The sequence below is a fragment of the Pleurodeles waltl genome, chromosome 2_2 (genome assembly GCF_031143425.1).
Source record: "Pleurodeles waltl isolate 20211129_DDA chromosome 2_2, aPleWal1.hap1.20221129, whole genome shotgun sequence".
Classification (NCBI taxonomy): domain Eukaryota; kingdom Metazoa; phylum Chordata; class Amphibia; order Caudata; family Salamandridae; genus Pleurodeles; species Pleurodeles waltl.
Genome location: NC_090439.1, coordinates 718,388,734 through 718,415,454, shown reverse-complemented (window position 1 = coordinate 718,415,454; position 26,721 = coordinate 718,388,734). Strand labels below are relative to the sequence as shown.

Here is a 26,721-nt window from a genome sequence, read left to right as displayed (position 1 = left end):
TGCGAAGTACCCGATTTTAGTGGGGAGGACTTTAATATCTTATTAAACCCCACTTTAGATAAATCCACGATAAGACCCACTGTGAATTCACCCAAAACTCGGCTGTGTATAAAACAAGGAATGTTAGATTTCGGCCTGATAGATATTTGGTATCAGAAAGGTGGGGTAGGATCGCGGTTTACATATAACAACAAAAAGTATGGCCATTGCGCCAGGATCGATTTCTTTTTATTACAGCAACAGTTGAGGGATATGGTTAGATCAGTAACTCAAGCACCGGCGCATCTTTCGGACCATTCAGCAGGCGGAATGCAGGTTCTTCTTAAAATCTTTCCATCCATTCCTAGGTGGACAGTCAATCGTGCTCTTTTTTTGGATGCAGTGATAGTAGAGGATCTGAAGAGGGACACCAGAGAATTTTTTTAATTTAATTATCGATCTACTACACTGAAGTAACAGTGGGATGCTTATAAAGCATTCATTAGATGTAGGTTAGTTGCTTTGGCCAACTGGTATTACCGGGAAGATAAGAATCAACTTAAACAACTAGAGTCTCGGGTCACCTCCTTGCAGGAGGCGACTCAAAGAGCTGAAGAGAGCCAGTTGGGCTCTCGAAATGCTCCGCTGGAGTGGGCTAGAAAGGATTTGGGGCTATATCTTGAGAAGAAAATTACAAGGTCGTGGGACTGTAGCAGGTTTGCTCCTTATGAGTATGCAGAAGGTTTTGGGACGCTTTTAGCTTGGAAGACCAAAACAGATCGCTCCAGGACCTTTGTTTCCTCCATTAGATCAGAGGTTACTGGAGCCCTAGCTACAACTGAAGCTGACATAGAGAAGGCATTTATAGGTTTTTTTCAGAATCTTTACACTGAAGACTTGCACGTTTCTGAATCATCGGTAAGAGCTTATTTGGATGCCCTTCATCTTCCTCAGTTGTCAGAAGAGGATCAGATACAAATGGTCAGGGAGATAGATGGTGAGGAAGTGTGGGCTGCAATTCAGAACTTAAAGAAGGCGAAGGCTCCAGGCCCTGATGGTTTGCCTAATGAATTATATTGTAACTTATGTGAGGAGTTAATTCCATTCTTGACAGAATTGTTTAACCTTCTCCTACAGGAAGGGGCTGTTATGCCTAAATCTTCGGATGAAGCGGTTATTACTCTCCTTTTAAAGCCAGGGAAAGATCCCGTTTCTTGTAGCTCATACAGGCCTATTTCCCTGTTAAATTTGGATTTTAAGATTTATACACATATTCTGTCTAAAAGGCTTCAGGATGTGATTTGTAAAATTGATACACGTGCATCAGAAGGGATTCGTTAGAGGTAGACAATTGCATGAGTTAACCCATGATTTGCTTGGTGCGGTGGATTTGTTCCCCTATCGGTCCTTACCTTTGATGCCGCCAAAGCTTTTGATCGCGTTAACTGGCACTTTTTGCAATGCATTATGGAGGGTTTTAGTCTGGGCTCTAAATTTATTGGGACTATTCAGGCTATATACAAGGACCCGTTCGCTAGTATTTTGATAAATTATAGGATCTCCCCTAGATTTAGGATTAAGAGAGGGACGTGTCAGGGTTGTCCCCTGTCTCCCCTTCTCTTTGATCTGTATATTGAGCCTTTGGCTGTGACAGTTAGAGCAGACATTGAGATACCTTCCTTTAAGTGTTTGGGTTGGGAAAAAAAGGTAGCTTTGTATGCGGACAATCTTATGATTTATACTGGCCATTTGCCACTTGCAATGTTTAAAAGACTTTGGTGAATTGTCAGGCTATTCTGTTAATCCTGAGAAAACTGAAATTATGTGCTGGAACACCACTTATAATAGCCCTTTAGTCAAGCAGCAGATCAGATATTTGGGGGTTCAAGTTATTTCTGACATGACTGATCTAGCATACTTCAATTTTGAAAAGCTTTGTAAGGAGACTCGTGCTTTGCTTAAGACCTGGGCTGGGCTTCCTTTATCTTTTATAGGGAGAGTTAATGTTCTTAAAATGATTATTCTTCCCAAATATACTTTTCTGTTTAATGCTATTCCTCTGGAATTTAAGAAAAGTTGGTTTAAAAGGATACAAGCAGATCTAACTTCCTTTGTATGTTCCTCCAGAGGGGTTAGGATCGCTTGGCATAAGTTATGCAGGCCTAAGGGTAAAGTGGGGATTGCGGCTCCGGACATTTGAAGAATGTTCGTCTTTACTTCGTGACAGTTCTGAATACACTTTTTTGTGGGCTGCATTGACTCAAGAGCTTTCAGCTGCTGGTAGTTTCTTCTTGTATTAGTTTGGTCATCCCAAATTTAAAAAAAAAAAATAGTTTGAAACTTCTCAAAGATGCTGCTAGAGTCTGGTGGCTGTTTCGGCAAGCACTAGGTATTCATTATTACAGTTTTTGGGCCCCGATTTGGGAATCGCCTGGCACTCCTGAATTCCTTTTAAATAAATTGGCTCTTCCATTGAAGGGTATAATGAGATGGGGATAAATTATGGAGGCGTCTAGGCTGCTATACTGGTTTAGGCTCCAGGAGGTAACAGATTATAGGCTTTCCAAGATTAAATACTTGCAGTTACTGAGTTGGACGGCTTCCCTTCAAGAGGGGTGAGGGGGGGGGGCACTAATAACTACTGGGAGGAGAGGCTGTTAACAGGTCTGGTTCATAAAGGGATTTCTGTTTGGTATCGGGCGTTGCTTGAAGCCTCGGACTCAGAGGCCTTCCTCCCAGAGAAGAAGTGGGGTAGTGTCTTGCCTGCCCCAGATATAGTGCAGATTTGGGAGTCTTCATTTTCTATGCTGTGGCCGGTTACTAGATCAGTTGCCCTGCAGAAGAATGATCTGTATACAACACACAAGGTTTACTGGTCACCCCAGAGGTTAACTGCTCTGAGGAAGGTAGAAAAGAAGTACCCACATTGTGAGGTGCCTAATGCAGACGACATACACATGTTTTGAAGTTGCTCTAACCTCTTCTCTTTTTGGTCCTCGATTAATGGCTTTCTTAAACAGGTTATTTGCACGGAGGTGGAAGTTACTCCAGCATTAGTGTTTTTTTGGGTTTCTTTGGGTACCTCAAAGTTGTCTAGATCACATAAGGGTATGATGTTTTTACTGATGCTGTTGGCTAGAAGACAAATATGTTTACATTGGGTTAAATCCACATCTCCGAACATACGTGACTGGTTTGTATCTGTTTAATTATTTTTGTGATTTGGAACGTATGGGCCCGTTGGGCAACAGAGATGAATGTTGGGTCATTTGGGAGAACTTTGTGCAAACTGTTACCTCAGACGTATAGTGCAATGATTATTACCACCTCCTTCTGTCCACTTCCTTGCCCCGCCCTTCTCTCGTGGCTGGCTGCTGGTTGATGGTCTTGCAGGTCACGAGTTTTGATACCGGCAAGGAGAGGTGAATGGCTGCGTTTGCTCAGGTTGGATCTGATTATATTGGATCGCCTTACAAGACACCGGTTGATGACCCTCACTTAGCAAGGTGGGATTTTTCTCTCTTTATCATTATGAGGACGGAAAAAAAAAAAAAAAAGGAAAAAAAAATATATCTTAGTTCTTGGTAAGTAAATGTTTAATTTGTTTTTTTTAAAGAAATTTTGTAGATAAACATTTTATTACCAGAAACCTGTTTTTATGCATCCCAAACATTTTCAGTGCTGTAAATTGGCCCTCCCCTCATTTTGGAAAAATAGCAGATACTTTTATAAAACTGGATTAAAATCTTGAGTCCTTCCTTTACCTCCCCCGGCTTTATAAGAGGAGGCATTTCCAGTATTAAATGTCAGCACACTCGCAACCGATATTCGCGGCAACAGGTGAGCTGTTCTATACATTATAATTGGCCACTGATTTACGGTTATACCCCGTTCATTTCGTTTATATTTAAGCTATCAGCATTAACTTTTGCCCACTAATCACTATCTTTTAGTGTTAGTACAACGGTAAACGCCGTTGCGCCATGAGGGATCTTTTTTTGCCATTTTCACTTAACTAATTTAACCATTACTTAACTGATTTAACCATTACCGTACTGAATGCCAGAATTAATTTTGTGAGCTGTTCTGTACATGATAATTGCCCACTGATTTACAGTTATACCCCGTTCTTTTTGTTTATATTTAAGTAAACAGTACTAACTTTTGCCCACTAATCACTATGTTTTAGTGTTAGTACGACGGTAGACGCCATTGCGCCATGAGGGATCTTTTTGTCATTTTCACGTAACTGATTTAACCATTATCGTACCGAATGCCGGAACAAATTATTATTCTTGGCCTGATTTTGACAGCTAATATGGTGCGAGGGTTTACGTTGGAGCTCGTCTAATGGGGCGTTTGTACTTATTGAACATATTTAAGAACAGATACTATATCAGGTAGAGTTCAAGAGTAGTCTTGTAGGTGTTTTTACTGGGTTCTGTTGCACATATGTGTGCATGGTTCATTGTACCTTTCACGTGATAGGTTTTGTGTATTGCACAATATAGGTATTCAATTTTTAGGCTGCACCATGAATTATTTAAATTATGGCATGTCACTCTACTGGAGATATTAGGGATCATGAAAGTGATAACAAGTATCTGTTTTTAATTTCTGAATCATGTATTATGAGGTGATTCACTATAACTGGTCTCCATTCCCAAGATATTGTGGTGAAGGGTATATGTTAGCTGTAGTTATATGTTCGATCATTTATATCAAGGCCTTTTGTTTAATGAAATTCCAGCCCTGAGGAAGTCGTTGGGTAATTCCCCAAGACAAAACACGTGTTGGCTGAGGTACAAGTGAAATCTGACATCTACGTACACAGAAGAATAAGAATTGTGCTTGAAACGAATAAACTACAAACTGGCTGCACCATACAGAAGAACTGAGACGTTATATATTTGTTCGCTATGTGATTGGATCTTTTTCTTGACAGTGTGATTTGAACTTTGACGGTTTATCTTTTCATGATCAAGATATTTATATGGACTAAAAACTAACAACAAACGACACGAGTTACTGCATTCAATATTGAACTCATCTCTTGATTCAAGAGGTAACCAGTAAAGACATTTTAAGATGGGGAGATGTTATCAGATTTATTTACTGTGATAACTAGTAAAGCTGCTGCATAAAAGCATTAATTGTGGCTTAAAGGAGAACAATGGTAGATTTTGAAAGCCCTTCAGGAATGGCACTTTCACCATCTGGATGTTTGGGAACTAGGGTGAGTACTGTGGATCTGAAGTGTGTAGAAGGGATGGTCAGTTTTAAGCTTCTGATTAATTGGAGGTGAAAGGATGTCGACTTGGTTTGCTTATCGATGTATTGATTTAGAGAGCAGCTCTCTACTAAGATGTAGCAAATTGTCTTTGCACATGGAGCCATGGTAGGGTAGACACCTAAAAGAGGAAGAGAGGTCAGACGTGTCTGGATAGAGGAACGGTTTTCAGTGAGTAATTAGGAGAAGGCATTCGGTAAATTTGGTGATGAGTTTCGATTAAAGTGATTGCATCCAGTTTGCTAGGTTTCACTTCTTGAAAAGTTGAAGTTCTATGTGTTATGTTATTTAGGTGATTGCTACATTTATACCACACATGCAGTGTATACAGATATCTAATTTTAGGTCTTACACATGGTCAGGTCTTAATTATGATAAAGGGATTAATTCGTCAAAGAATATAATAATTCATTTACATTATGTTAGGCCAGTCTGATGGCGCAGATCATTTTTGGTGAGAAATAGATGATAGTGTATTGGTGCATATGATGTGTAACATTCCTATCTGCTGTTTGTGTATCATGGCAAGAGTAGCATAACAGGAAAGCAAAAAGTTACAGGTGTTCCATTTCTCCATTAGGAGAGAGCATTGATTGAATATTTGTTTGCTTGAGATTAGATTTGTAATTCTTTAATACAGAAGTAATTTCAGTAGTTGCACTTTCTTAGTGTAGTGAAATAAAACACCAGTGTGCCAGTAGACATGTTAAAACAGGTCCTCAACTCATGCCATTCCAAGTCTTGGATAGTGGGACTGAGTTGTGCTCTACTTGTGGTATGCACATGTTCACTGCTGTTTCTTAGCCCTATTGCCATGATTCCAGATCCCACTGTATCTTCTCAGACTTGTCTTCTGAATCCAAATGTGGTTGGGTTTTTACATTTTTGAAGCTTCTACTTACACACTCATGCTGGCATTACAGTTTGTCTTGTAATGTATTGGATTCCAGTTGGTGCAAGTCGAATTATTTTTCCAGGTGACTTCATAAGCTATGTACAACAGGGCATATATGGACAAACTTAGTTCCCAGAGACTTGCCTTGTTCTCTGTGCAACAAGCCAGTTTAGAACTTCATCAGGAAGGTGCATTAAGGTTAATGATCTTGGAGTCACTCTTGGCTTCTTGGTCTGAAGAATGGTCAGCCCAAATGTTTTGACCTTGCATCAAGGTCTCTAGGTAGTGGCATTCACAGGAATTTGCAGGAGCTTCCAGGACTACTTCTGGGTTTTTGCTTGTACTAATATACTGTTTTGATGTGCTAGGAGACCACTGTGTTTTTTTGCTGGTGACTTACAAGCCATGCTTTGATATTTCTGGGGACAGAGGACTAGGCAGTATCACGTCTATCCATGCAGTAGCTGTCCCTAAGTGCAGGTTGGATAAGCGTTTCTTCTTTTGGAAAATTCACACCCTTTGCTTGTTTTGTGGGGTATATCTTCTTTCTTAGTAGGCGGTTCCTTAGCTGACTGCTCCTCCGCTTCTCTCCTAGTTCATCATTTTAAGAGCTGTGAGGCCTTCTTGCTCCATAGTCCTGTCCTCATCACCTTCTGCTGGCATTTGTGCAGCCTCTATGTACTGATTCCTTGTGAACAGGCTATCTTAGCTACTACAGCGTTCAGCAGCTCTAGGTAGGCATGCTGTTTTGTGTGGTGATTAGGTGGCCTTGGTGCATACATACTTTTGATGGTCTCTTGCTGCACTACTCCAGGTGGGTTCTCTCTGCCTTTGAACTTCTTGGTAGTTGTCTTACATGCTTCAGGTGGTGCATATGTGCATGGGTAGTTGTGTGTCATTCCAGCCATCATGTGGCCACAGACGATTTCTTGTTGCGGGACTCCTTGTTTCGGGTTTTGGTTTGCCAGAACCATTGTATGGGTCTTGGGGGGTCTTGAGGACTCTTGATTCTTCTGTTGGGCTTAGGCTTTGAGGAAGAGGGATCTGGTCTCTTTGGTGTTGTGATCACTGTATGCTTCGCAGGCCTGTTTCTTTCCACAGCTGTAGATTATCCTCCATGATTCACTTAGTACCTCTTTTGAGGCTCCTGTGGTGTCCCTAGTCTGAAAGAGGTTACTGCCTTGGTTAGGTGTGGTTCAGTGAGTAACACATCATTAAGTGCATGTAACAATGTAACATTAGCACGCAAGCGCAAAACTACATAACAGCAGGACATCACAAAACGGCATGTTTAAAGAGCTATTACTCTTTTCCAGCAAAAGACAAAACAAAACCTTGCACTCAAAATTGGTAGGTTGTGGAGTGGAGTATTTGCGGGTTCAGTAGCCTAATTATAATGCCAAAAAGGATCAAATCCATGTTTTCTTTTTGTGATATGTTAGTCCTCACTGTCTTCCTTATTTCACGCAGCTGTTGCTTATGGTTTCCTGACATGTTGTAGACAGATTGGCTGCGTTTTGTGCGTCCAAAGCACGGATATCTTTTTCTGAGCACAGAATTTTCCTACGATTATGAAACTTCTACTGTGCGATTTTAAACTTTTCTAATTGTATCAACAGCGCTGCGTCTGGTTTCACATTGAAAAGTCCCAGAATCAGAATGGTCTAATGAATAACCCTTTGCCAATATTTCATCATCTCTGGATATTCCCATTCAAGATGGAGTAATTCAGTATCAATGCAAGTGCTATTTGGGCATTTAAGGTACAATTTTGATAAAACGTCTTAATCGTGTAAGGTGTACCATTGCCAATGGATACATTTTTTTACCGTTTAAGTTGGATCCCTATATTCACTGAGAAAGCCCCTCTTTGTGTGAACTCGCTTTATTGAAACTATCCTCTGACAGATACCTGGCCATGTCTACATTTCCTTTAAGTGTGGTTACTTGAGGGTAGGAAAATAATATTCTCATGCAGCATTGCATATAGGTTTGTAATTAATGTCCTGGCTCCACCAGCAGTTAGGATGTATGACAGCACAGCGACGTCAGGTGACTCAGTGGTACTTTCTATGTGTTCATCTGGAGGACATTTCCTTTCAGGTTTGGGCATACTTATCTAATCTGTTTGTTACTGACAAAGATAACTTCTATTTTGGGTATGCTTACCACCATTAACACAGAATATTATTTAGAATTCTATTTCTGTTCAATAGTATTGCTTCTGCTTGCTAAAGTGCATTGTGTGGCTATAACGCTTGTTTACCTTTAAGCTGATAGTGGTCAACTTCCCCACTTCCGAATCAATTAATTTGTCAACTAAGACACGTGGGATTTGCATATTAGCATCAGGGCATGGTACTGCATGTTGCAGATAAGCAGATGTTTTACCCACCTCTCTACCTTCCCTTCAGAGTCTTCGCGGATGTTGTCACAACAGCATGCAATATTATGAACTATAGATTTATTTATAATAATGCCTAATTATTTACCTTTGTATATTGGTCACCTAAATGGTAGCCCAGCTAATTTATCATGTGTCTGATCTTCTAGGAATACCTCTTAATTTCACCAATTAATTGAGACCTGAGACTTCACCAGAGAAGCCTACAGTGTTCAGATCTAGCAGTAGATTATTGTTTGACTGGTTAGTGTACAGTAACATATCATGTGCATATAGTGAAACAACACACTGTTCCTTGCTAAACAATGCTCTTCTTCTTCATGTTCACCTGGAGCTAAGCTGCCAAGTGTTCCACTGCAAAGGGAGAGTGAAAACTTCGACTGGTTACACTTCTACAACATTACAGGGTGGGAGAAGTGATATTTTAGACAAGGTCAGTTGTATCTCTCAGTTACTGCTCAGGACCCACATTTCATATAAAACTAGAACATATGGTCAAGGACCTTTTCCACACCTAGCATGGACACTGTTGCTCCTATTAGGCTTTTACAATTATGTAACACATTATACAGCCTCCACATATTGCACCTTGTAGTTCTTCCTGAGATAGATCCACCTTGTATGGATGGGACAGTTTAGTGATGAGCGGTGTAAGCCAGCAGGATTTACCCTAGCTAATAATTTATTATCTACATTTCCTGGGAACCACATCTTTTATGAGGCGTACTGGGTTTGTGCAACACTCTGGACCTAGCCATACTTATGCTCAATAATCTCTGTATAAACCTTTTGGATGTGAGCATTGCTACATGTGCCGTGCTGAACTCCATACTCAGGCCATCTGGGCATTGTGGCTGTTATTATGTCTTGCGTCAGTAATAGAGAGCCCAACTGGAACCCTGTATCCACATCTAACCTAAATAATTTTAATTTTGGTATTTCTTAGGACCTAATCTTCATTGATTGGGGTAGCTTGTCTTTACACCTGGTTATAAAATTACCAGAAGACTGTGTTTGTGGAGACATTGTCCCATTATCTCACCCCATCATCTGCAGTTATCTGCAGTGTAGGTTGTGGCCCTACTTTATTGGGTACCTCATGCTAGTTCCATTTCAGGTCTGTTTTCCTATGTGTAATTATGAGCAACAGCATTTTTCGACATACAATTTACTTCCCTGTCTGATACATAACGAAAGAGTGATTTATTTGCCCTTGTCTCCTTTCTATGCAAGAGTCATGCATGACTGTCTATTGCTGTTCAAGGTGAGCAGTAAGCTCCATGTTATCCCTATCCTCATACGTCTTCAGCATGCCTCCCTCCAGGGATATGCCTATACCACAAGTATATATCTTGAGTGTGTCCCAAGCTAGCACCTAGCCATTGCATGAGTTTCATTTCAGAGGAAGACTTTTTTTAAATGTTAATTTGGCTGTGTTTCCAAAATACATTTCTGCAATACGGTGAAATAGCTTGAATGGAGGTTGGGATTTTCAGAAGAACTGGGCAGTCTCCTGCTGAGGGATGCTGCAAACAAAGTGTTTATTGAGGCCTTAGATTTAAAGCACCAACTAATTCTCACCTGTACCCTTTCTCCAAAGGCCGAGTGCAAAATTTTGGTCAAGTGATCAAAAAGCTTGTGGTTAAAAAATAGTGCATCTCATGTAATATTTCTGTGGATGCCAAGAATTATTGGTATGTTATGCTGAGTTGTACATCTACAAGACCTTAGGATTTCATATAGGCAGTAATCCAGATTCAGATCTCACGTTGTCTTAAAACCAGTCCCAAGGATGTTGCATGTCTGATTGATCAATCACAAAATGAAAGATCTATGGAAAAAAATATGTTTATCGTGATTCAAACCAAAAATATTGCATTCCTGCATATTATGCCATGACAACACACCCTTCAGAGATATATAGTGGCCAACACAGTGTGTTTGAAATCTAGATATGTTTGCAATAATATTAGCTCCCAGTACACCCTATGGTGTATCAAGATCTAAAAATTATAAGGGCAACTTACTATGAGCATCCCTCAGTATGTATGTCTCCTATAGGGCCCGTTTGTATTTAGTTAGACAAGGATCATCTACATCTTAATGCAGTTATTAAATAATGCGCGCAAGTGTTCCTCAGTCATATTAAACAATGAGTCTTCATCATTGACTCATTTTACATGCTGCTATTCTGAAATTGATTTGACCTCCACTTTGTGTCTGATATTTTCCCCAAATATAACTATTGCAGTAAACCTCCAGGGTAAAATTAATACTCCAAACCTTATTCAGCCCTGAGTGGTTAAATATGGACTCTAAACGTCAACATAGCAAAACATAACACATTATTGAACTAAACACAGAGACCAAAATGTTCTATTGCCCAGAAAGCTATTCCAGGCCTCTCTTGCAGAAGTCCAGCAGTGTCATCGATCTGCCCCCTTTTCCTAGTTCCAGTAACTGGATAAGCAGCTTTGTAATGCATACAGCTGAGCATAAATCAAGAAGTTTGGAAGTCCTCCATTACCTGCCACAAATCTGAAAAAAATATTTCCAAAACAGCTAACCAAGCATCATTGTCACCATGCATGTGCATAATAGTTAACTAGCGCTGTAGTGTCTGGACTCAGGCATTTTAAATGTAGGAAAGGAAATTAGATTTTGCTCCCCTGTGCCTTCTGCCTCAATATAGGTTTGAGTGAGGAGCCTCATGATAGAGGTATGACTGACTCTAAACTATCTCAGTCAGTGTACTTCAGTCTTAAAGGGTTCACCTCTGGAATATCAGTCAGCAATGAAGTGCAGAAGATGATATTCATAACGATTAAAGGGCAAAGGTGGGATAAAAAGCCAGCTGCTTGCAGTGAGTCGATGGAGAATTACGTTTCCCAAATGTTCCAAGCATAGTGCCAGAATCATGCGAATGAATTCCATAATGGCTCCAGTGGACAGAAAAAAGGTTAACACTGTGGAGTTGTTGCTTCATGTAAGAAAACCTGTGTGTCCACATATGTTCCCCTTCCAGGTACATGGGGAATGTTATTCCCCTACTGATCTTCAATGTATAACTTACTGTCTTGAGCACCTCAGTGATTGTATGAACGTTTTGTTTCAGTGTATGTACTTCACCTTCTATGGCACATATTCATCCCTTCATTTCAGTAACTCTACTCATAAACGAGTCAAAGTCCTTTAGCCTTAATCCAGTTTTTGCTGACAGTCACCTTTATTTGGGAGTGTTACTGTCATGTTTCTCATTTCTGTTTGTTACATGCATATTCTTTGAGTTCTGTGCCCAAGGGAATTTCAGGCATAGTCCGCTTTCCAGTGTAATGCCTAGAGGCACTGTTTTGAAGAACAAATTGCTCAAATTTTGGAGAAGCAGAAGCTCATAAGCAATACAGCCTCCTGGCTGAACGTTATCACCTGACCTTCAACCCAGGTGTGTTTCTGTGGTTCAGAAGGCCAAGTGCCTTGTGCAGTGCAACTATATGTCATATCTCTTCTGGGGCTTGGTCTTTCATCTGCAGGGCAGTCTGTTCTGGCTTCATCTGTGTTCTCAAGCTCCTGCTGACCTGTTTAGCTAGAATTGCCCTGAGGTGGTCTTTGCCTATGTGGCTTTCTCAATTTTCTCATGATATTACTCAGGTTCCTATCTATGTTGCTTTCTTGAAGTCTTACTTGCCTTTTTTCTTATTTGGTCCTCAGTTCATACCAAAAGTTGCATTTGCCAATAACCTGTCGTTGAATTCCTTTGAGTATTTGGTTGAATGCAGAAGTCAATCATCACTTTATACTGGTTGCCTGACAGTCTGTCTTGTTATCTCTCTTATTCTTTTACCCTGCCTGGAGATACTGATGATCTTGTTTTGGGGTTTTGTGCCTAGATTACCAGGATTGCTTATGTTAGCAGCCTTTCTTCCAGGAGCCTATGACCTGATGGTGGTAAAGAGTTCCTGCATGCCTGCTGGGCTGGATATTGTCTCCTGGGTGTCCCAGGAGTGGCAGTCCTGTGCAGCTTGGTTTCAGAGCTGCTCGGGACGATGTTTCTGCTTGTTTGATGGACCTTAGGGACTGTTTCCCTGATGTCTCAGTACATTCACCTTCAGTGTTTGGCTCAGATCTCCCTGGCTCAAGTTGTCAGCCTAACACTGTATGGCTTTGTAATAACCTTGCCCTCCCTCATCTTGTATGAGACTCCCCTCTGTAGGGATTCTTTCTTTGGCCTGTGTACCCGTTTTTGGAACTTCTTGGGGCAAAGGTTTGAACATCAATTCAGGTTGCATGGAGCGCTGCCACAGTCCTCTTCTACTTGATGTAGTAGCCCTCTGAAGTATGGTGTGTAGTTGTGCAATTTAAGTCCCCAGTGCCTTGCTTCGGTTTATTATTGACTGAATGGCAGCTATCCGAGGTCTGTGGTACATACTAGCAGAGTAAAGACTGTGATGAGGCATGGCAGAAATGGCTGATTTCTCATCAGCAATCTTCATTAGTCAAAATCCAAGTCTTCCTCTTCAGGCAGCCTATTTCCTCATCCGTGTTCTTGTCCCACTCTGTTACCACTCATTTCCCAGGTTACTTAAGTTAAATAGCGGATTTGTTTTTTGTCTTCTTATGGAAAAAGGGTTTGAGCTAACATATTAAAAATGTTTATTTCAGGTCTAGGGGGAATAATCTTACTTTGTTTTAGAGGGCAAAGTTGTCCATCTTCTGGCTGAGGGTTCACCCTCAGAGAGAAAGAAATATGGTGAGGAAGACACAATAAAGTAAGTAATCAGACAGCTGTGGTTTAGTCAGTTTAATGTTTGTGGGCTCAATATTTCAGTGTCTGGCAGACATTACAACATTTAAAACTCTACCACTGCCAAATAGTCTCACTTTACTCCCCAAGCTTGCACTTTTGTTGCTCTTTTTTCATCTCTATGACTACAATTATTGCAGCGGAAATATTGTGCTCTTGGAAGACATTGCTTACTAGATGGGTGGCGCTGCATATCATTAAAATTACTACACAGCATCACCAACCAGCTGCATCAGAAACTGATGGTGGTTAACATTAAAATCATTACTTCCATAGTGACTTTGATGTTTGCAAACAGAGGTTCATTTTGAGAACTATTTGTGGATGATTCACTAATGGGATAAAGGTACATACCGCTGATCTGGACATAGATATATTATGATAGCTCTGTTGTGTAATCCTATGAATGCCCTGCTCCCTTAACCTTTTCATTAGAACAAGTTACTCTTCAGTGTCTAAGTCTCAGAAGGATTCACAATTGAGAGAAGATAGAGTACCCCCAGTGGATTTTATCAGCTGTCAAACTAAATTGTGTTAATTATTTTTATGAACTCAGTACTGAACAAACTAGCACTGGGTAAACTTCCAAAACAATATGCATCTCGATTTAATCGCTTATAAGGCAGCCAGATGTAACTTGATCCCTTTTCATTAGACCTGGGAGTGGGGAATAGGTGGTGGGACAGCAAAAAAGAAATCACTAGCTCAAACAAGTGGTTCAGAAGGAGCCCCCTGTGAGGATGTTTAGAGCTGATCATTGGGTTGTATTGTAGGAAATATTGTAAGAGCCTACAACACATTAATTGCTATCTGAACTCCTCATTGGAGGTGGTAAGACCTGAGGCTAACTGAAGCAGCTTGGCAAATACACTAAAGCCTGAAAACATTGGGTATGGCTTTTCAACTAACAAGTTTACCCTGCTGCAAGCCTGTATTATAGTTTAAGTTCTCAGTTATTCTTTTTATCAGAGGCATCAGAATGCAAGAACATTTTGTAGAAGTAATGGGAGAGCCAGAAAATGAAAACAGCTGTGGTTTAGCTTCGAGCAGGAGGGGGATCTTGCTAGAGGTTATAAGCTATTTCGGCATCATTTAAGAGAAGTACTCTTGTTTGATAAACAGGTCTGGAAGACACAGGCAGCACCATGCAACACCGACCTAGGATCATTGCCAGTCCTCTCACAAGAACAAACCAAAAGTTTTTGAGGGCTCCATGTAAGCCTTGTTCTGCCTGGGAAGTGACAGAGCAGGGCCATATATATTAATGCCACCCCTTCTCATTGACATCTGTTCCTTTCTTTCCATGCATTTGAGTGCGAATCCACATAAGTTCCTTTCCCACTTCGTGTCAAGGATGCAGACTAGCTTGCGCTCTTGAGGCCATTCCCACTACAGATCTTCCTTGCAGTCAAAGTCATTTGGTAAGTCCAAATCAAAGTTGAAGAAGAAGTATAATAAGTCATCTAGTAAGTCCAAATCTAAGTCGAAGTTTTAGCTCCGATTCTGACCATAGTTTGCCACCACCTGAAAACAATGAGCTTTCTTCCTAAGTTGGTTTCAGATTTTTACAATAACCAAACCATCTCTTTGCCTAAACTCTGTCCTAATCCTACAACTTCAGAAGAGCGATCTCTGCATGCTCTAGACATAAAAAGAGTTCTGAAATTCTGTCCAGTTAAAACTAAAAGTAAGGCAATCAAATCGTCTTTCCATAAGTTAAAAGTCCAGTAAGAACAGGCTTACTTTCATAAAAGCAGTCTATTTTGAGATGGATAGTTTCCTGTATACTACTTTCTTACCACTTAGCTACAAAGCACCTACCTGGTAGACCTAAAGCATATTCTGCGTAGGGAAAAGCTGCTACTACTACTATAACTCTTCCTAAAAATATTCCCATTTCAGAAATCAGTAAGGCTGCTACTTGGAAATCTGCTCATACTTTCAACAAACACTATTGTCTGGATTAAGACTCGAACGCAGATACTCAAGTAGGAAAGGCTCCTTTGAGGAACCTTTTTGGGTGATCGCTAGAGCTGTTTTCTGTTTCCTGTCCACTTATTTATGGGATGGGCTTACTCTTCCATTCAGTATGACTATTGATGAGGATCCCCTGGAAGAGTAAGAAAAGTTACTCACCTGTAATCCTAGTTCTCTTCCAGGGGTATCCTCATCAAAGTCACAAGCAATCCTCCTGCCTCTCTGGACAATAAGTAATATAGCTTTTACCAGTTTCCACCCAGGATCCTCTGATTTATGTAAAAATTACCTGACCTACCTGTCCCCCCTGGGGTATTGTGAGGTTCTTAAAGGCACAGTGAAATTATTTCTCTCCTAAGCTTTGCATTGCAGCTTGTTGTCTAACAATGTCACATAGTCCCTATCATTTTCCTTTTGAAAAAGGTTTGTGCCAGACTGTCTATGGTCACTTCTCTGTCAGCTGCTACATTTTATGAAATTGGCTATTTTTAATTAGTATTAAATGTATTTTGGGAAATTTCAGCCAATATATATGAAGTGTACTGTTGAACAAAGTTAGATATACGTAAATGTATAGTTTTAAAAGTGCTCCAGGATCCACGAAGGTGGGCAGGATTAGTCTGTGCTTATGGCTTTTATGAGGATTCCCCTGGTAAATAACATCTGGATCCAGTCTAGCTCCTGGAGACTATTATAAAGTGAGGAATATAGGCCTAGATACAGTATCCACCAGAAAGAGTGTTACTGAAGGTGAGTAACTTGTTCTTCTGATGGATACTTCTAACTACAGATTCCTTACCATGTCAATTTCCCCCAGGCACTGGACAATTTTCTCAGTAATTCCCTCACTTGCCAGTAGGTGGCGTCATGCGGCTCCACGTCAGAGCCATCATGCCCTGGAAGTGACAAAAGGGCCTCTACATAGCGTCACATAGCTAACACCCACCTCATGTTCCTGCCCAACCCCCAGTTCAGAGACGCTTCCTCAACACTTTGACATCCCGACCATAATGATGACAGCCAGGTTTAGGACTAGGAACATACTTTTTTTAGACTTACAGGAAGCCAATAGGCGTAATACCGCTCCTGATAGTGCCATATTCACCCACACTAGGACCAGCTACAGAAGAGTCTGTCTCTTTCGCAGTGGTCATTAGAAGAGCAGCAGAAGTCCTTGACCTAACACTGCCAACTGCTGAAGTTAAAACCAATTTTCTCAATGAGATCCTACAGCTAGGACATACATTAGAGCAACCTCTCCTGCCATTCAGTGAGGGCCTTACCAACACACTGCTGGGCAACTGGGCAAACCAAGATCTTATCTACCCAACTGCCAGATAGGTGAGGAGGCATAGACCTGCTCCAGAAGACCCTGCATTTTTCCTCCAATACTCTTCACCAGAAAGCGGGGTAGTTCAATCATCACAATGAGGTTAACCTGCTCCGTGCTGAGGATGGCTCAGAGCTTGGGGATCACTGCAATAGGGTTATCCCCAAGTAGAAATCTGCCCACTAGACACCAGAGAAAGGGGAGCAACCCCTAAAAAAGTAAATGTTGTAGTCTTTCTGCTCCCATCTACCAACCGTCAGGGGGTGTGTTGGGGGGTCAGGACTGAGGTTGAAAACACACTAGACACCAGGGATTATTATTTGTTTTTTATTGTAGGGGTGGAAGCTGCCCAGCATGGCCATACCTCCACCCCAACCCCCCCCCCCCCAAACCCCTCCAAAAAGAGAGAAACATGGGGAAACATTCTTTCTGCCATGAGGGCAGAGACAAGGTAATTACCCCTGATGTGCCTCACAGGGATGAGAGACAGATATCCCACTGTAAGGCAGCAGTATATATTTTTAATAAAATAACGGTGTGGGTCTTTCCCAGCCTAACTTCAAGCCTCACCCTCACCCCTAAAATCTCAACAGACTTTCTGCTCTACTACGGACTAAAGCATCTCATGTTTTAACAAATGGGCCAGGAGAGTTTGGCTAACTCTCTGTATCATCCTACTTGCAATGATGTAAAGCTGCACTTTTTGGGCTTGGGTAGGCTGCCACCTAGAAAGACCTACTACACCCAGACAATTCTGAAAACTAGACATCTGGGGAGTGTAGGATGGTGTGTTTACATGCATCACACACCGTTTTCTTACCCATACTGCTCTGCAAACCTCAACCACTGACTAAAAGCACACATTTTCCGCACAGTTCTCTGATGGAAACTTCTGGAATCCCCAGGAGTTCACAAAATTCCTACCACATAATGTGTATTTTTAGTCAACGATTGAGGTTTGCAAAGGATTCTGGGTAAAAGGACCTGGTAAGAGCCACCCAAGTCACCCCATCCTACATTGCCCTAGGTGTCTAGGTTTTCAAAAATTTACAGGTTTGCTAGGTTTCCCTTGGTGTCAGTTGAGCTTGGGCCCAAAAACCACAGCTATCCACTTTGCAAAAAAAGGGGTCAGTTCTGCGTAGAAACATTTTATGTATCCATGTTGCATTTTAAGCCATTTCCTGTTGCAGGCACTAGTCCTACCCAGTCAAGTGAGGCACCACTTTTATCAGAAGACTTGGGAGAATGCTTGGTGGAAGGAAGTTTGTGGCTCCCTGCATAGTCCAGAATTTTCTATCACAGAAGTGTGAGGAAAATGTGTTTTTAGTCAAAGTCTGAGGTTTGCTAATAATTCTGGGTAAAACAACTTGGTAAGAGCCATGCAAGTCACCCCATCCTGGATTCCCTTAGGTGTCCAGTTTTCATAATTCTACATGTTTGCTAGGTTTCCCTAAGTGCGTGCTGAGCTGGGGCCCAAAAATCACCGCTACCAACTTTGCAAAAAACGGTTTGTTTTGTGTAGAAAGATGTGATGTATCCATGTTGCATTTTGGGACAGTTCCTGTGCCAGGCACTAGGCCTACCCACACAGTGAAGTACCAATTTTATCGTGGGACTATGGGGAACACAGAATAGTAGAACATGTGTTATTACCAATTGTATTTCTCTCCATTTCCACCTTCCAAATGTAAGACAATTTGTAAGAAAGAAGTAATTTTGAGAAATGCCCTCTAATTCACATGCTAATATGGGAACCCACTAATTCAGAGATGTGCAAATAATCCCTGCTTCTAAACTGCATATTTTATGCCCATTTCGTAAATACATAGGTTTCCTTGATAACTATTTTTCACAATTTATATTTTACCATATAAATTGCTGAGTACACAATGAAAAACCATTGCAAGGTGCAGCTCAGTTATTGGTGCTGGGAACCTTGAATACTTAGAAAACCCACAAACCCTATATATCCCCAGAACTAGAAGGGTGTAGTATAGCCGTTCCCAACATTTTTACTTTGGTGGACCCCCTACTTTATCATTACTAGAAATCAGGGACCCCCACTGAATCATTATTGGACTCCGTGGACCCCACCACTGAGTCATTACTGAAAGCTAGGGACCTAATCTATTAATAATGTTTAATTTTCTAAGCAGTCATGGACCCCCTGAGAACGGTTCACTGAGGTCCCCTGTCCACAGGTTGGGAACCACTGGTCTAGCAGACGTAATGGTATATAGCTTTTGTAAATCGGCCATCATGATGACAAGTTACATATGAAAACGTTGTCACAAATGCCCCTTCAATCCCAACAATGTCAACACGTTGGCCGTTGTCTGGAGGTGGTTTACAGCTGCTTGTGGTGAGGCTACATTCAGCAATCAATTAACCAGTTGTTGAAGTATGCAAAAACTGGTATTACAAACCTTTGAATATCAGGTGGATGATCTGCTCTTTGGGGGGTTCTTTGGGGCAAAAAGTGGAAAACTGTACAGAAAAGAACCGTTTCCAGATGGGTTGTCTTGTGTATCAAGATCTGTTATAGATTGTTCTAGAAACTGCCTCCCAGGGATACATGTTCATTCAATTACAGCAATCCTAAAGCACAACATGCTCATTCCACAGAGCAAAGCCTTCTACCATTGCGCTGGGCAGTGTTTGCTAGTCTTGAACATCTACCAGGTTGCTACTTGGGCATCCTTCTGCATGTTCTCGAAGTACTACTGCCTGGATAACCAGGTCCTGTGGGAAGGGCATTTTGCATACTCTGTCCTGCATGATTTCCTGGTCTGAGCTATTCCACAGGCCCTCCACCTGGGGAGCAGGCCTACCAAGTGTCACGCATATTGCGTTAGGGTAAAGCAATTTAAGTTAAGTTCCTACATTACTACATGATCCGTAATTTGTCACACCAACAAGATGAAGAGAAAGCTAAGCCGGCCATCCCTTTTTTCCCTTTCCTTGTTGTGGATGGCCCTACTCTTCTTAATTAGCTGTCAGACAGAAACTGAGTGGCAGCCAGCTCCATTGGTCAAAACAGCCATAAGCGTGCTGCTGACACGTGGCCTAGCTTTCATAAATAAGCACCTGAGAAGACGCTTTCACCAGACCAGTGCTCGGAGCGTTCCAGAACTATGTTGCAGCTGCTTATAAAAGTGTTGCGGCCAAGTAGATGGGGCAGCTTACCACATGTTGACTGCAGTGTATGAGTGGCAAAATAAATCGAATACATTCATGTTTGCAGGTCCAATGAAAGTACATTAAAAAAAATTACATATCTGAAATTACTCTGCCTGCAGGTGGGAAGTGCCATTGAAGGAGAAACACTGTATATATGTTGCAGTGTTTGTTTTTGTAGGTGAGGCTTTGATTGCCAAGTGACCTTCTCTTATGTGATTTACGCTTTCTGCAAGTTCTGACTTTGCAGTCTAACCGAATCATTATCATGCCAACGCCTTTACAGTTGTCTGCATTAACTGCTTGTTAATAGCGTTGTCACTGCATGAAATAACGTGCCTTATTAGTGTCAATGAATATGAACATGTTTTAAAACAGCCTTGTGAATTGCATTTATGTACAGGAGCTCATTTAGTGCACACTACATTCAGTAGATTTTAGCCCATCATAGGCATATCTACACAATTTATTTGAGCTGCTCTTATGTTCAGTATGTGTACAGAGTAGTGCTAGGGACATCTACTCATTAAATGAACACAACTGCTTGACTACACTCACCATAGAAATCACTCAGTGTCACATATAAGGCAATCAAATGTTGTACGTAAACACAATGAAAACAATGATTCCATCAGCCAATATCACTAGGAAGCCACTATAGAGATCTGCACACTGGCACAATCTTATTTCTAGGGGCTGTTCCTCTGATTCTGTGGACAGAGATCAGAAAGAAACTGACATCACATGGAGGTGTTGGCTATGTAGGTGCCCTGACATTTCTTCTGCAGTGTGACAGACCTGTGCAGCACCACACAACGCCACCTACCGACTCATGAGGGAGTTACTGAGAAAATCTGGCACCTGGGGTAAATGCACAAGGTAGGGAATCTGCAGTTAGTTACAGTATCTACCAGATAGAGCATTACCAAATGTAAATAATTTGTTCTTTTGGCTTATCACAGGGAAAGACACATGTTTTTGGTTCAGTGGAACCCACTGATCAATAACTGCCTTAACGCATTCAGTATTAAAACAGAGAACAAAATTTAGCAAGTGGAAGGTATACAATCCAAGAAAACTGCTGTTTAAGAAATCTGTCAAGAAATAAGCTTTGGTAGGACCACAGACAACACAATTTCCATATGAGGCTAAAAAGCTACAAAGATAGGAAAATTAGCAGAAGAAGAATATTCATCAGCTAACAAAGGAAGGGGAAGGAGACAATACTAAAAAGGTTCATAGTGCATTGTCTGTAGTAAGAATTTTTATCAAGAGTAATCCTCTAATTTTATATGTGCCCAGTGCAGCTAGGAGTGAACTCTGAAATGTGCTAAAGAACAAATGCATCCTGAAGTCCAGCTCGGTCCAGGCATGGTGTAGGCTCAGGTTGTAAAATTTATCAAAAATTTTTCAGCGGAATAGGACTCTTTCCACAACTGAATAGCTCAGGGATGTACACTTCCAAAACATGTTGAAAGAAGCTAATACAAGGGGTGTGAGCAAGAAACTGTAATAATCTGTAGTAATCCATTTTGTTTATTGCCTTAGGCCAAATCACTTGGTATTGTTTTGTTAACCCTGTTCGATGAGCAGAATTCAACTCCTGCAGAAGCTTCACCCTCTGCGTAAGGGGTCAAAGAGTTTAGCTCCATAGCCATTTCTCCAGCAGATGCACTAATTCTAGTGTATATTCTCTTTCTACATGCTGTTCATCCCTTCATTTCCTGGACATTTTGACCCAAATCAATGGGTTTGGTATGCTTTATATTCTGTGTCTGTAATCGAAGGCTTTTGACAAACTTTTGTATTACGCTCTTGCTGATTTTTTTGTGCATCCCATTTTTTAAAATTTGATTTAGAGTGACCAGCTGGTCAACTGCACAGATAAAAATTGGAAATTAAGGGCCTGATTCTAACTTTGGAGGACGGTGTTAAACCGTCCCAAAAGTGGCGGATATACCACCTACCGTATTACGAGTTCCATAGGATATAATGGACTCGTAATACGGTAGGTGGTATATCCGCCACTTTTGGGACGGTTTAACACCGTCCTCCAAAGTTAGAATCAGGACCTAAGTGTTCTATTTTAATTGTGGAATGTTTAGCTTCTCAGTTTGAAGACGCTTAGTGCATGGCTGATAGAGGTTTGTACACTGGAATCAAAAACTCTGTCTAATATCAAAATTTCACAATCTTACTTTACCTATCTTTATTGTTTGTGGCCAAAGTATGATTTTACTTTACTTACATTTGGCTTGTATGATGTCTTGTTGCCATATTCTTTTGACTTTAATGTCTAGTGCATGTGAACTTCAATTGACATATATGTTTGGCACAATTTCTACAACAATTCTCTCCTTTTTTTCTCAAAGGCCTTCAAGGAATATACAAGTGATGACATGAATGTAGCTCCTGAAGACAGGGTATGGGTGAGAGGATGGTTTCCAATTCTCTTTGAGTTGTCCTGCATCATCAACAGATGCAAATTAGATGTAAGAACCAGGTAACAATCAGAATTTGCAATTACAATTTAAAAGAATGTTTATAACTTATAGTATACGAAGTGCTTTACTGATTGTTGCATAATTGATTGTTTTATCTGTCAGCATATATACCATGCTTTTAACATTTGTGTACTGTTTTCTGGAATGTAGAGACCACTTGATTATTTTTTAACTTCCAAGTGAGTAAAGATCTGTAACAATACATGACAACCATTTACTGTCAGACATTATCAAATAATGTCAAGGTTATCAAATCTGTTAACAGCAACTTTAATGTCGAATAGATAGGAAACATTCCGCTATGTTCAGTCCCAGGCCAAAGATGGTTGTAAACGGTTCCATCCAAGAATCAAGGGACAATTAGAAGTCATGTGTGTTCTAATTCATATCTTGACAAACTTCACCTAAAATAGTTCCTAGAGAATGCTCTGAATTGTGTACATGTGAAGTTTCATAGGCTTCTTTCCTGACTTCAGTTCTTTCATGTGCAAACATTCTGGAGGCATTAGTTAGATCAGCTGGGTTTTGGTTATTCTCCAGTGCTGATACACACCTTATTGTTAGACTTTATAAACACATAGACACCATTGTTGATCGTCGTTGAACCTGCTTGTGTGTGATTCAACAATGGATGGCTTCCAGTTTTCTTAAGTGGAACATCCACAAATTGAAGCGAAGATCGTTATTCACATACATTCTCTCTAGACTACAGTTATCCTCAACATGTAACCAGCACTAGCAAGTTTACATAGTTAGTAGTTTTTGCTTCTTTTTGGTTGATGTTCTTACTCTGTACAGATTGGTGAAAGCACTCATCTTATTAGGTTTTTTGTAGATGCACACCCTCTGAAATACCCTGCGATTTATACCGTAAGTAAAACACATGCAGTCATGCATGTATTGATGACCACCATAAGTATTGCATTTAGATATGCCCGTTTTCTTAAAACATATTTTAATTCTCATTTTGTGATACTAAACAGTTACAGCAGAGGCACAACCATTCACACAAATATCTTGGTTACATCCTGTTCAACCATATACCTCTACATCTGTGATATTTGACCTCTGCAACAAACCTCAACATTTTAACTTGCAAAGATCACCTCTTTGTTTCAGTCAATTTATTGCCTTGTATTTACCAGTTGCACTTTTGTGATGTCTAGTTTAGTGACTGTGGGGTGAGGGGTTATGTAGTAGGTGGGAGGATGAAGGAGAAAACTCCCAAGTGCCCCACTGCTGTGACTGCATCTAAAAGGCCACAGCAGAGGCCTGGGCCTATCCATCCCTCTTATTGTTCCTTCTCCTGTTTAACAGCAGTCCCTCACCACTATCTGTTTTGCACTCTTCCCTCCCCTATAATGTTACCAAAGTAGGAGTAGGGGCATTTATGCCATTCTCTTCTGCTGTTATCCCATTCAAAACAAGGGGAGAGAGGGCCCCACTTAACCTATCACCCCAAGGGGACAGGGCACCGTAATACAGTGTTTTAAGAAAATTAACCCCTAGGGGGAACAAAGAACTCTCCACCACTCAACACACTACTCAGACACTCATTCTCTCCATTGATCAATCTTGATAAAGAAATATCTGAAAAAAATATTCATTAAATAAACCCATCTAAAACATAAAAGTAAAACAACTCTTTAAAAAACTCTGGCAGGCCTAGCAGGGGACTGCTAGAAAAAATCTAGTCTAAAACAAATCATTTGTTAGACAAAACAAAGACATTCTCCCCAGTATATTATATCATGCTGTCCCAAATTTGGTGTACACAGGCCAATTGATTTGTGCAACCAATTTGTAATCTATTTTAGGCCAGTTCCAATGGATCCAGCAATCCAGCTTGTGTAGACGCGCTTCTGTGGCCTTTCACAGTCCTTCTGCCACCTTCTTCAGGTTATATATTCTCCCAACACATTCATTTCATGTTAATTATCGCCAGATTGTATCCTCATCCAGAGAGTGTTTTTTCCTTTATTGTCCAAGGACAGATCACTTCATATACTCCACTAACTCTTCAAATTCATTTAAATATTTAAGAGCCCAGTGCTATCAAATTGGCTCTCAATCTAAGACCTTTACAGCAGAACAACCTAACAGCGTTCTCGTCCTCCCTTTGATGATATTATGACTGGGCTCTTGAATTTGAAGAGTTAGTGGAGTCCTCTGGATGAGGATACAATTTGGTGATCACTGTGTTATCCCATCCAGCCAATTGTCTCACATCCTGTGATCTGTTCCATGCCTCCCTCTGCGTTGCTAGCCTCAGCATCACAGCATTCATACACCTCTGCCCATTTCTGCACTTTTTTGCTTAGTAATGTAAGGTGGATTTTTAGAGTGCTGCTTGTCACCCTGGAGGGTATTGAGGTGCTAAATATAAAAATCTGTTTCACAACTCGTGCTTCTTTGACCTATTCAGTAGTCCTAAGAAGCAGATTTTTAGGTGCATTGGCCCAGTCTTTCTCATAATATCAGTGTGGTCAGTTGTAACTGTACTCCAATATGCAGCAATAACCGAACAAATTGCTAACATGTGGAAGAATCCTTTCTCTGGGTCCCAGACCTTGGGCAGACATAATCATTCACTCGCCACATTTTACTAATTTTCCATAGTGTTGGATATGTTCTGTGTTTATAATTGTATTAAAGTAGGCAGAAGCGAGCATATCGCTATACCCTTAATGTAAAGGCTGGTGGGCCCTCTCCCATTCTCTGTCACATAATTTGTTGTTGATGTCAGACTTTCAATTACCCCTGAGACTACCCAGGTCTCTTGTGGAAGATGTAAGCAGCCTTATATATAGTATTGCCACTTGTCAGCCATCTGTACCCATTGTCAATAGTGTCTGCAGTGTGTCACATACATCACATTCTCCTGGTGGGGAAAAAAAGACTAAGTCGACATGACACGTCCCTCGACATGGCACGCCCCCTCAGAGTGCCATGCCCACATCCCACTGCCTGTGACATAGGTAAGTCACCGCTCTAGCAGGCCTTGAAGCCCTAAGGCAAAGTGCACTATACCACAGCTGCACGAGCACTATGCCTCAACAGTGTCTAAGCCAATTCTTAGACATTGTAAGTGCAGGGTAGCCATATAGAGTATAGGGTCTGGGATTCTGTCAAACACAAACTCCACAGTTCCATAGTGGCTCCACTGAATACTGGGAAGTTTGGTATCAAACTTCTCAGCACAATAAATCCACACTGATGCCAGTGTGGGATTTATTGAGAAATGCACACAGAGGGCATCTTAGAGATACCCCCTGCATGCCAGCCCAACTGCTAGTGCTAGGCTGACCAGTCTCTGCCGGCCTGCCACTTCCAGACCAGTTTCTGGCCACATGGTGTGAGTGCCTTTGTACACTCTGTGACCAGGAACAAAGCCTGTCCTGGGTGGAGGTGCTTCACACCCCCCCCTGCAGGAACTGTAACACCTGGCGGTGAGCCTCAAAGGCTAAAGCCGGTGTTACAGCACCCCAGGGCACTCAAACTAGTGGAGTTGCCCGCCCCCCAGACACAGCCCCCACTTTTGGCAGCAAATCTGGGGAGATAATGAGAAAAACAAGGAGGAGTCACCCCCTCAGCCAGGTCCACCCCTAAGGTGACCAGAGCTGAAGCGACCCCCTCCTTAGAAAATCCTCCATCTTGTTTTGGAGGATTTAGCCCAATAGAAATAGGAATGTGCCCCCTCCCCAAAGGGAGGAGGTACAAGGAGGGTGTAGCCATCTTCAGGGACAGTAGCTATTGGCTCCTGCCCTCCAGCCCTAACTCCCCCCTAAATTTAGTATTTAGGAGCGACCCTGAACCCAGGAAATCAGATTCCTGACGACCCACAAAGAAGAAGGACTGCTTAGCTGAAAAGCCCCGAAGGAAAGGAGGAAGACGACAACTGCTTTGGCACCAGCCCTACCGGCCTGTCCCCCACTTCAGAGAACCTGTACCAGAGATGCACCCTGTGGGACCAGCAACCTCTGCTGACTCAGAACTGCCCCACACCTAAGAAGGATCAAGAACTCCCGTGGACAGCGGACCTGTCCAGCCAAGCAAGAAGAAACCATCTTTAAAGGGACTCTCACCTCACTCCAGAAGCGTGAGTCCCCACCACGCTGCACCCAACGCCCCTGGCCCGTGTCCAGAGTAGCCAACGACCCAGAGAGGATCCCCTGGCGAGTGATGACGTTTCCACCCTGGGCTAACCTCTCTGAACCCCCACGACGACGCCTGCAGAGGGAATCCCGAGGACCCCCCCTGTCCACGACTGCCCGAGACGAAGAAACCCAATATCTGGAATGATCACTGCACCCGCAGCCCCCATGCCCGTTAAGAACCGACCACCAGTACAGCAGTGACCAGCA

The 26,721-nt window shown here is 41.6% G+C and overlaps 1 protein-coding gene across 1 annotated transcript in view; it reads left to right on the top strand.

Annotated features, from left to right (window-relative positions):
- Positions 1-26,721, top strand: part of ARFGEF1 (ARF guanine nucleotide exchange factor 1) — a 961,498-nt gene that overhangs the window by 769,029 nt on the left and 165,748 nt on the right. The window contains exon 29 of the mRNA XM_069220293.1: positions 22,226-22,356. Coding sequence (XP_069076394.1) covers positions 22,226-22,356 — 131 coding nt within the window. The remainder of the gene's footprint in view (positions 1-22,225; positions 22,357-26,721) is intronic.